Source organism: Vanellus vanellus (genome assembly GCF_965231255.1).
Source record: "Vanellus vanellus genome assembly, chromosome: 1".
In the NCBI taxonomy this organism is placed as follows: Eukaryota; Metazoa; Chordata; class Aves; order Charadriiformes; family Charadriidae; genus Vanellus; species Vanellus vanellus.
The window spans coordinates 99,336,254-99,347,867 of record NC_138905.1 but is presented as its reverse complement, the minus strand read 5'-3'; the positions used below and the strand labels follow the sequence as shown (position 1 = coordinate 99,347,867).

General features: G+C 40.7%; 1 protein-coding gene across 1 annotated transcript; it reads right to left on the bottom strand.

The window, feature by feature from the left end:
• Nucleotides 1-373: 373 nt before the first annotated feature.
• LOC309675636 (uncharacterized protein C3orf85) lies at nucleotides 374-10,109 on the bottom strand (the record flags this gene model as incomplete). Its single annotated transcript, XM_082487972.1, has 4 exons — nucleotides 374-452; nucleotides 2,272-2,357; nucleotides 2,559-2,695; nucleotides 10,055-10,109. Coding segments are annotated over 4 exons (357 nt in total), but the record flags the coding sequence as incomplete, so codon positions are not given.
• Between the last annotated feature and the right edge of the window lie 1,505 nt (nucleotides 10,110-11,614).

The window sequence follows — 11,614 nt, the reverse complement described above, 5'->3', positions numbered from 1 at the left end:
CCTCTCAGAAACGTAGCTAAAGTAAAATACCGAGAAATAGAAATGTGGTTTTCAGTCACAGAATCATGAATGCACAATTAAAACCAATTGTTTAGTCAAAAAACTGTTTTACCTGAAAACACAGTTTTGTTTTGTGTTTTTTAAAGTAATCTGCTAAAAGTTAATGGTTGCCTTGTCTTCATCTTCTTATTCAACTTGCTGTGACTTTTATTTGTCAGTAGAAGTGAGATGTAAAATATGTGGCATTGAGAGACTTAGCGTGTTAATTTCTGGTTTAGACAGTGGGATGAGATAAAGTCATTTTACCAAATACATAATGGCAAATACATAACATGCCGTATGCTGACATTGCCAGATACAAGATATGTAGGATTTAATAGCTCATCCTTGTCTGTTGCTGGAGGTGAGTCCCAGACTGCTGTAGCATGTCCACGTAAGATCTGATGTTGTCACTAGAAAAGATGGAATAAATTGCTTTTAGAAAAATTTTGCAAAATTAACTTAATGATCCTGTTGGCAGCTCCAGTCTTTAGATTTGCAGGCTTTTGCAAATATTTTCTTCTGGAAGCAAACCCCCCTGAACCAGATTCCTGCCTATACTGTATAGGGTTGCCTTTCTTGGCCATCTCAGATAAAACACTAATCACGAACAATAAGGCTGAAAATCGTTGGTTTACTTTATTCATAATGTTTGCTTCTAGCTTGATGTCTCTTCTACTGTATGCCTTCACAAAAGCTCCGGATGTTAATTTCTGTCATATTAGAAGTTTATTTCAGTCTGGGAGTTAACCAGCCTCCCTCTGAAATCATAAACGTGCTTCAGTGGGACTGCCTGTAAATGTGTTTCTGTAAACTGGCTTTAATCCCGTCATATGACAATCATAAGGATTATCTTTCTGGAGGCATAACTCATCTTGCAATATGTCTGGCAGCTGTCAGGATCACAGCCTTCAGACACATGTATTGGACAACCAGTAATTAGAGGTAGTTAGGCATTTTTCCATCTGAATAATTTTTCTAATGGAAAAGACAGTGGGGTTGGGTTGGTTTTCCTTCCAGAAAACTGAGTAAAGTGTCTTCATATAACTTCAGATTTGTCATAAGGCAGAAGCGACTGCTGCCAGCCAAACAAGCTGCTGCCCATATCTGTATTGGAAATTGTGAGAGCATATCCTGGCGCTTCCTTCCAGTGGCCCAAGGGCACCAGCTGAAGGTTTGGCAAGAGGGCAAGGAAATCGTGAGTTTTGGCTATTTGCTTCTGCTCAGTGTGAGTGAAACTGGCATCACCTTTCAGGTGGAACAGTCCTAGAAAGTTCAATCTGAAATTCTCCAAGTCGAATTCTTATCGTATGAAAAAAGGTTATTTTCAAAAACAACATTTCAAAATGAAACTTTGCTCACTTTCAAAAAGAAAGCTAATTTTAAGTCAATGAAATTCAAAGTATATTAGGAAAATAAGTTTACCTATTTTCCAGTTGGTGGTTACAGTCAGACTGATCAAATTGCTATGTCTTAGTAACTATTTTAAGCACTGAAACTTGAAGTTGGATGAGTTTAGTTCTACCCACTCCTGTCCATTTCAAAGGACTGCGGTATCTTCATATGAAAAGTGTTTCACAGGACTAATGTGTGTATTCTACATTGTGCTTGTCAACCTGAGTCATTTAGCAATTGTTTCCTAAATTTGACAAAATTATATCCCAAAAATCTGTACATTTTAGCACAGTCCTAAACAATTTCTCTATGACTATTTGAAACACTTCATTTCATGTGTGCTGATCTATAAATACTGGTTTTACCAACTGCTATGTCTCATTCTCTGTTTTGTTCTACTGAGTTTTTATTCTATACTGAATACAGTTTTGTTACTGAAATAGATGAGGGTTTTTATCTTTTATTCTTATCTTCAGGAATTGCTTTCTGTCGTCTTTTTAGATCAGCTACGTAGGCTACATTGCTGCAGTTTAGCTTCTGTGGACTTCTAAAAAGATATATATTCTTTAAGCTTTGAACGAATTCTTCCAAAGCATACTTAAAAAAAAGAACGTGCCACAGTAAAGTGACTACATTTAAATAACTATAAAACTTGGACAGTAAAAACAAATCTTCTTTAATTTTTCCAGGTGTCTCTTATGATCGGGTTTGTTAATGTGTCAAGTTATGCCACTAGGACCCAATTGCCAGCACTCCTATATTGATCGATTTTACCGACTTAGGTACATGCATGCGTTCTGAGACTATGAAATGCTCTCTTGAGAAACCCCATCGTACCTGGCAATTGAAGGATCAAAGGCAAAAGAACCCAAGTCCATGTAGTATTGTGCTGTGTCTCTCAAAGCTGTCCACGATTCACTAACCTGAAGTAGATCAAAACAGAAAAGAATACTCTGAGTTTTAACGCTGAATAAATAACACTGCGCGACTGCTGAGCAACCTTGCCTGCGTTGATAAATTGGACAGATTTCCTCCCTTGCCCCAAAGGGTCGCTGTTATGCGTTAATCCCAGACCTATACTTTCTTTTTTTCAATACACGCTGCAAGATGATGGGAAAAAATACCTGTTCAGCCACAGTGTATCCCCATGCATTCTGGCTGCTGCTTGGGTCCCAATAATTCTGAGAATATGGTATGTGTCGTTTAAGTCGTATAAATTGATTTGCTGATTCTTCTGTCAGAAAAGGTGCTCCAAGGACACCTGAAGTGGAATATCAAAAAAATATTTCAGAATGTGCACTTCAAAAAATGTATTTATACCCAAGGAGCATGTCTTTGGAGCTGTAGTTTATTTAACAGAAATCAAGCATGGTTCTAGCTTCAATCTTCAGAAAGATTTTTTTTTTTTTTTTAAGGCTGAAATTAATAAAACAGCTGCTACAAATTATTATTTTGCTGTTGAATCCAAAGTAAATAAAGTTACAATAAAATTAAAGGACTAACTAATTTTTTTAATACAAGATTTTGTGACAAAAAAGATACCTTAGATTAGAATTGCATTAGTCTCGGGTGTGTTGTGAAACCTAAAGTTTTTTTTTAAAAAAACTAAACCCACCTGTGTATTTAACTACTCTTTGTACACCTCCTGGTTTGGACGTAGTATGTATTCTCATTAGTAGCAGCATAGAAGTAGCATGCATGGAAATTATTCTGTGAGCAAAAGATACTGCACTTCTAATCTTGTTATCGCATTGCTTTAGACAGCTGTTGAGGTCACCCCAGATGCAGAAGTACTTCTTGCAGATCTCCTTGAAATAATCATTCTGCCCAAGAAAAAGGGCTGAATTCCTCGTTACCTTCCTATGAAAGGCCCTGGTACAGGAAAAGTCTTTTCTTTTTAGTCTCCGGTGTTTGAGACAAATTCATTTGGGGCTAAACTGGTCTGAAATTGCATGCCAGTCTGAATCATACAATTTTTAATGAGCCGCTGATTAAGTTGAAACTCAGGTAAGTCTGCCAAGCTGAGGCCAGTGCTGTAAACAGCTGTGCTTCAATTTAGCGAAGTGGGTTTAAACAGACACCTGACGATGACCCGCGCATACCTGGTACGCGTGGGCCAAGAACTTGAACCCTTGTCTATTGTGTCTTACAAGAGGAGCTCAGCAGGGCAAGCTATTGCCTCACAGACAGCTTTCCAATGCCCTTATTCCTGAATTTCTACAGGGGAAAGTCTGACTGAGAGTGTCAAATGTTTGCTTTCATGGGCAATGCTCAGCTGAATCCAGTTCACTTGCTATTATCACTGGCTTTGCTGACCATATAAGATATGGTTGCTCTTTACTATTTTAAGTGAAGAAAGCATGCTGAATGCATATATAGGTAGCAGTTACGTGAGCTAGAGTATTTGCTGCTCCTTTTCGCTTTGTTTCTTTTCATAGCTAAAAAAATGCTTGAAAAGAAAGTGAGAAAGTGCTTGATTATACAGTAACAAACAAAAAAAGAAGTGAAGGTGGTTGTCGCCTTCGCTTTTAACAAAGACATGAAATAGTACTTTAGAAAATTTACTTAACAAGCAATGAAAGTCCCAGTAGTTCTTTCCTACTTCCATTTCTCCAGATTCCAAGTTTCTATAAACAGAAACTGGAGCCAGAAAACTTGGGGTAGGGGGTTTTCAAGGAATATCATCTTTGAAAATGTTAACAACTCCACAGATAAACCTGAGTTCAGATGTTTGGTGTGAAGGCTCTTGTTGAATGAACTGCTCTCTCCCTTAGGGAACTGAAGAATAGCTCAGAAAACAAGTAAGATTTTGCCCTGGGGAAGAAAAAATGTATTTCTTGCATTTGTCTATTAAGCTGCTACACTTCTGTTCCAGAGCTACACAAGATAAAACTAAGCTCATGCCGAACATCATTATTTCTCTGGCAATTTACTATTATCCGATAGAAAATCTATGAGCTGTTGACTTCTCTTTAGTGAATTGGGGGGGTGGGGAGGAGAGAGGGGCATTGGTATTAAATATTTTGTATAGTCATGCTTACGTTTCTGAACTGAGATAACTGAACTGGGATCAGAAATCAGCTCAGTAACAGCCCCTTTAACACTTTTGTGTAAATATATATTTAGTTAGTAAGGGCCATTAAACATCAAATTTTATCACCAATATGTGCTTTGGCCTTCCAGCTACATGGGGAACTAGAAGAAAAGATCATTAAGCAGCTCTTCTTTTTGTGTTTCTTTTCCCCACTGCCAGTGTCTTCAAAGAATGAGCTTGTTGTTCTGCTGGTGGGACAGCGAGGTTTTGTCTTGGCTACTGTGGTGCAGAGTGCTGCATCTTAAAGCTATTAACTTTACATTTTTAATATACTGTCTGCTCTGGCTGTACCTGTAGCCAATGAGAAATGCCGTCCCTAACCATACTGAATATTTACGTTGATTAAAGTGCGCCCGTCTGCTCCGAGGAGAGGCAGGGGTGTCAGCTCTGCTCTTGGCTTCTTTTGCCACCATTCACACCCAGTTCTCGTTCTTTTCCAGCTGCTGTCCCAAACTTTTCCACCTCTCACCTTTAGCACCCGGGAGCCATCTCTGCAGGCCTTGCCTCTAGCTGGTGGGCCACTCCAAAAATGGACGAGTAACAGAAGAAAATCGGGTAAGTGCCTTTGCATTCAAGCTAATCCTTTAGGCTTACCTCATCCTCCCTTCGTCTTACTGTAAGGATCATTATACGTCTTTGAATGGGGCAAACTTCATTCACCGGCAGAAGACCTCTAGTGAGACCATTTCTAGTGAAACCAGAAATAGTCCTGTTGGTCTTTCACTGGGACTGCACAGACAAGCAGCTTTGCACGTTTGCCTGCGCTCTGGCAGAGCTCAGGGAAAGTGAGGTCTCAAAGCTCTAACGTAGACCTGGGGGCATCAGATCAGGTGTCTCCGTCTGAGCAGCCCCTCTGAATACAGTGTGTAGTCTTCAGCAAATAACCTATGTTTGCCTCAATTTAAGTTTCTCAGGCTGTAGTTTTTTCAAATGGCTTAGTAAAAGATTGTGGAAGAGTGTGTTGCTTGGGTAGGTGCTTTATAAATACAGACTATTCCTGAAGGACTGCAGCTCTCCATCTTGCAGAAGACTAGCACAGAAACCAGGAGAATGCAGTTTTGGAGCACCTGGGCATAAGACTGGAGGGAGTCGGGAGCAGGTGGGTAATGTTAATGAAATGGCTCACAGTGCATGAAGTTGAGCTGAAAAAAGATGATGAATTTCAAATTGTAGTGAAACAACGTTAACTCATGTGAAGAGCAGACAGACGTATTGTACATTAATATTTTTATTAAATACTCTTTTCCCTCTTTTCTCTCAGATAAATATGTAATTTGAAAAGCACATTTAGGGATTAATGGCCCAAAGGGAAAACAGGAGGAATGTGTGTGGGGAATGAACTATTGCAGGGGCTGTACCAGCTGCTACCAGTTGGAGTGTTTTCTTTCATCACTGCCTGAAGATTCACTCAGTGTTCTCTTCTGAAAAGCAAATTATAGAAAAAATTGTTTTGGTTTTCGCAAGCAGATGCTTTGCTCATTTAAAAATTGTCTTCAGCAAGTAGTTTTGTCTATCCTCTACACCTAAACATATTGTCCAGACAGAAAACTATTAGTAATCATTATTGCTATGGTGTCTTCTGAGCATCTCATTTTGGATTAGTGTGAACTGGTATGAGACTAAATTTGAGAGAGGGGAGGTGAACCTTGTCATCTTTGTCAAAACAGCAAATGTGTACTTAATGCAGCACTGACTATAAAAAAAAAAAAAAAAAAACACAAAAAAAAACAAAACAAAAAAAAACAACAAACCAACAAAGAAAACACAACAAACCAACCAACCAAACCAACCCTCACTATGAAAAAGGCATATCAAATAGCTTGGAATATCAAGGTAATAATAAAAAAGTATTACAGTATAGCAAGCAAACTCCACTTAAAATATAAAATCAACCTGAAAAGATCATAAATTATAGTGCATTAAAATCTCTTCATACTAGACTCAAGTGGAAGTTTAACTCTATTGTGCAAGGATAGATTTCTAGAAAGTAAGCTATTTAGCTGGGTGCAACTGCAAAATCTTCCCAGGTAGACATCTTTTTCTCTCAGCTGCTTGTGCAATGATCCACTTCCTCACACAGTCAAAAATGTGAGTGTGGGATTAAATTTTGACTCCTTTGCGTGCTTAGGCACCCATTTAATTGATATGCTTTTTCTTTTTTAAAAGCTAAGCAGTATGAGCCATTCTGTGTTCAGCAGTCTTTGGAGAGAGCAGGCAAGCCACCGTTTGGGTGTCTAATGGTAGAGTTAAATGATAAGAAGACAAACCTTTATACTTCCTTTAGTATAGGATATGCTTCTTCCCCACCCCACCGGGAGCCTTTTTTTTATCTAGATCACCAGTATTGTATAACTGGAGCAATCTCAAGGCTTGGGACCAAAATTTATCCCTGGTGTGCATCTACCACAGGGAAAAGTGGTTCATGTCTGATTTGCCGTGATATTTACAAAAAAAATTGACAATTACTTAGCAACAGTTCAGTCATTCTCTGTGCACATTGTCATATAAACTGGAGCTATTTGTTCCTCTCCATAGTTTCTGAAAACTATTGCAAGTTTCTGACAACCTGAAAAGCTAATGCTGGAGTTACTTATATCAATGGAGTTTAAATGTCAAAGGTTGGCAATTGCTCTAGCTGCTTTCCTTTTAGTCCAATAACTCTTCTTATTATTGGCTTTGGTGATTGTCTGGTCAGAATGTCAGCTCACAGGGGTAAGGCTGCTGGTCTTATCAGCGCTTTAGGACAGAGCTCGGACAGAGGCTAAACTTGGACAGAGCTAAACTTCAACCTTGGACACACTAACTTTGCTGAGGTGGCTAGTGCTGACGTGTTGGGAACTTTGAAAAAGTAAATCAAATGCTGCAGCTCAGGTGTGTTTCTTAAGGTTAGAAATGAGTCAGAATGAACACCCTGATGCTTCAGCTATCTAACTTTTTAAATCTGGGAAAGATTCACAAAGCCAGACCCTATGATTCAGGCTGAACACTGCAGTGCAAGTGCTGAAAGAAAAGCACGGAAGCAGCTGGTTTTCTCTTGACTAAAGTATTTCTCTAGGTTATGTGGCACTCCGGAAATCAAGACATGGTTGTCTGTCAGTACTTTGCCTATGTGGGTGGATTGCTGTGGGGATAGACTTTAAGATTCTGCTGGCCACCTTTGGGCCACGTGACACCTTTTCTCAGCTAAAAAGCACAAATATGTTAAAATCAGATACCCAAATATTGCTTTTTCAAATGGTGAAAAAGAAATGTGTGTGTGTGCACATTGTCTAGGTATCCCAAAGTGTTTGGATGGTAACAGGCCTTACAATAAAATTAAGTCAGTTAGACTTTGTTGACAGCAAAATTTAGTCACTGATTGCTAAGTGCTTCAACACTGTTCATATCACCTAGTCTTTGAAAGTTTGGTCTCATCTGTTTATTTTTAAAGCTTGAGTTCTCTATTCTTTGACAATTCTTGATTTTACGGCACCAGGCACAAGGGCTTTCTGGTTCAGGAGATGCGTGCTCAGTCATTAGCAATCATTAGAGATACAGCGTCAGCCTCATACCCTCATCAGCAAAGGCAGACAAGTTACAGACACTTAATGCAGAATTAGCTATTGAGCGTATTGCTGGTGTGATGCCAGGGGTCAGGAAGGTTGTCAGGTATGGGTAAATAGCAAGGCAATTTGGCAAAAATCCTAGATAATCCTAGGGAAGGAACTACTTCCCCTGCAGCAAAGTATTAAAAAAAGCATTGGTCCATTTGTCCTGCTCAGTGGGTCCTGGCGAAATTTCCTTCCTAAATCCATATGTGGCCATCAGTTTAACCTTGAGTGAATAGGCAAGACACCCCAATCAGACATCTGAGATACTCTGGTAATGATCCCAGTGCTATGACATCACACTCTTGTACCCCGTCCCTTGCTGCTGCGCTCTGCAGAGGCTAAAGAAAAGGTCCAGCAAACAGCCCAGAAAGCCTGTTCCCAGAGGTGCGAAGATGGTTTATTTTGGGGAGTGATTTATAGCAGCTGAGTTGAGGGTGTGATGAAGTGTCAGGTTCTCATTAGTGAGTCTTACAGCCTCTGTTTTAATTCACCACCACCTTGATCATTGCTGAAAGGATTCACAATTAATGAAAAACTGAACTGTTTGTGATCAATGAAACTTTTAAGAGCTCATTAAAAATCAGTAATAAATAGTTCTTCCTGTCTTTTGAAGAAGGGAACCTGGGAAAGAGGGCAAACAAGGCTGTCGGAAAGACGGAGACATAAGGGAGATGAAAGCAAAGACAAGTCTTCCAAAAGCAGGGGCAGCAGGCTGCTGTGCTCTCAGCTTGGCTTCCGGTGACACTGCTTGTGTCATGATGGCCTTCAATGGAAAGGAGGTGAGGTTCAGGAAGACAGACAAGTATGCAGAAATAGTCCAAGCTCAGATGCACAGCAGATCAGGAGGTGCAGTAAGGGGAAAGGAAGGTCTCTAGGCGAGCTCTAACTTGCAGAAGAGAGAAAGGCCTTTTCCATCTCCATCCCTCCCAGCAGAGCCTCACTGCAGCCAAAACTTAGGGTCATATGACAAGGAAGAGAATCTCGCCCATAAGAGAGAGTACACCTGACTGTGGTCCCAATTCACAAAGTACCTTTTTTATTAATTCATGATTAAGCATTCGCTAATTCTGCCTACTTCATTTTGCCTTAGCTCTTCATGTATTTACTGCGTGTGTGTTGGAGCACTCGGATCTAAGGAATGCTTTTAATGAACTCATGTGGATGGAGCATTTTCCATGATGTGGGCAATCACCTGGGAGGTCAACAGTCACTTACTGCCTGCCTGCTTTGTTCTAATTTAGTGAGGAATAAATTAATCTCACAGCATGTGCATCACTGATCATTGGCTGTACCGGCCTGTGCTTCCTCGGGAAGAGCTTCCTCCCAGCCTTGCTGATGCTGCAGCCCATCTATTAGACGCATCTATTTTCATCCTGGTCCAAGTTTTACAGGCTGAGTCTTGATTTTAGGTGCCCTGGTTGCAGGGTGCTGTGAAGGCTCAGTGGTCAGCCAGCCCGAGAGCTCTAAAGAAATCAGGCTCCTTTAAGCAAATCGGGCATCTCAGAAATCACTTGTGAAATAGAGCACATTGGGTCCTTATAAATGCATGTGAAATTGTTTCTTACAAACAATAAATGTCGAGATCAGAATCATGTTTAGGGAGGATTCCAGAGAAACGGCATTAAGCCCTTTCTGCAATTTTAACAGTTCAGGAAATCATCCTGTAAGAATCCCTTTCGGTCAGGAATGCACCCTCACTGCTCGTACCTGAGGGGTTGAGCAGTAAGAGGTTCAAAAGTAGTCACAAGGAGCTGAATTTCACGGAATTTGCTATGCAACCTTGTGCTCGCCCACTCTTCCATATGTCCCTGCTGCAGTGACTTCCAGTTAATTCTCTTCTGTCGGTGCAGTTCCGGTGGTAACACAGGTTTTTCTGCCAGCTGACTATTTAACAAGCCAGAAGGGAACGACAGGAGACAGGGTGCCAGGCACTTACCTGCAAACAGCAGAGCAGACACCAAAATTTGAAACATTTTCAGAGACACGGCAAATTATCCAGAAGGTGTTTCCTTTGTAAAAGGAAGGCGGTCATGCGGTTTTATACTTTGTTATCTTTAGGTTTATAAATCATTTACCAGATACCTGTAAATCTTTGGTGCAGGCAGAGGGCAGGGTGCAGTGCTTACTTCAGATTTGTCCTATATTCCTCTGTTTGTACACTTTGGACTTTGCAAGCTGAGCCTCTAATGAGCTGTAGTGGCTCATTATTGTGTGGATACATTAACTTCTCCGTAAGATTTATAACACAAAATAGCACATTGGGCTTGTTCTCTGTGGCAGTCTGCGAGTCAGTCTTCTGCATCAGTGTTTTCCCCTTGTTGTGGTAATGGGCATGAGCGGTTTATAGTCTGATGTGAACATGAATGGTGGGAAATGGTGTTTGAATCCACCTGCTCTGAGAGCAGTGCCTGAGCGTACGGTATATTTTAGCTGTATAATGCTTAGGTTAAGGAAAACAAACCTAGGATAAAACTGACCAAGAAACCACTAGGACATGGAAGGAGAGAGGGAGTTGAGTTCTTTCCCTGAACCAGGCACAGAGCACAGCATCTCTCGTTGCCTTCTGCTGGTGTCGGGACTCCGTAGGGTGGGACACTGAGTTCATGCTGTCTTACCTTTCCCACCTCTCCAGTTAGATGTTGCCTTTTGATACACAACTCGTTGTCAGTAACAGTTGCCTTACTGCAGAACAGTTGATCTTCATAAGCTCACCAGCACTGATGACAACAGACCTTGATAAGCTGAGCTTTATCACGTGTTGAGGTGAGTTGATCTGCAGTTCTCCGGCACAGGCGTGCGTGTACTCAAAGGTCTGTACATCAGGGAATTGGACCTTGCTGACGTTACAGGTCAGGGGCCAGACTCCATGCTGATGGGCAGTGGTATTTTATTCTTAGGCTCACAGTGAGAAGCATCTCATCTAGACAGTGGAGGGAGCAAAGGTTTGTTGGGAAGTAAAAGGGCGTTTAGGTGTGTAATTACAGAGCCTTAAAGTTTTTTTGTCATCGCAGATTGGTGGGTGGGAGGGGAGACTAGTGAACTGCAGGACTAACAGTGAAATCCTTAACCTTGCAGTAGGTCACTTCACAACTTCAGTATTATTTTAGCATTGTTGTAAAAAAAAAACAAAACCAAAAACAAAAAACAACCCCACCTAGCAAATTATGCATGGAGGCAGGTGCTCTGCACTCTGATGCCATGTTAACAACAAATATTAATTATGCAAACTTAGAATCGGCTTTCCCCATCCCCGAGGTACCAAATTAAATATTGGATATCAGGATTTCTGCATAAAAAGTGTAAGGACTGGGACATCTGCCAATGGGTGACACAGATGGCTGTGACAGACAAGCATCAAAAACTGTAGAACCCCCAGAAATAAGTTCCAGGAAAGCATACAAGTTATCCTTTTAACTCAAAAACTTTTCTGGGCCATCTTCTCTGCCCTCTTCCACACTTCTCTCTTACATGGACCTGCCTTTCTATTGTAGTTTCC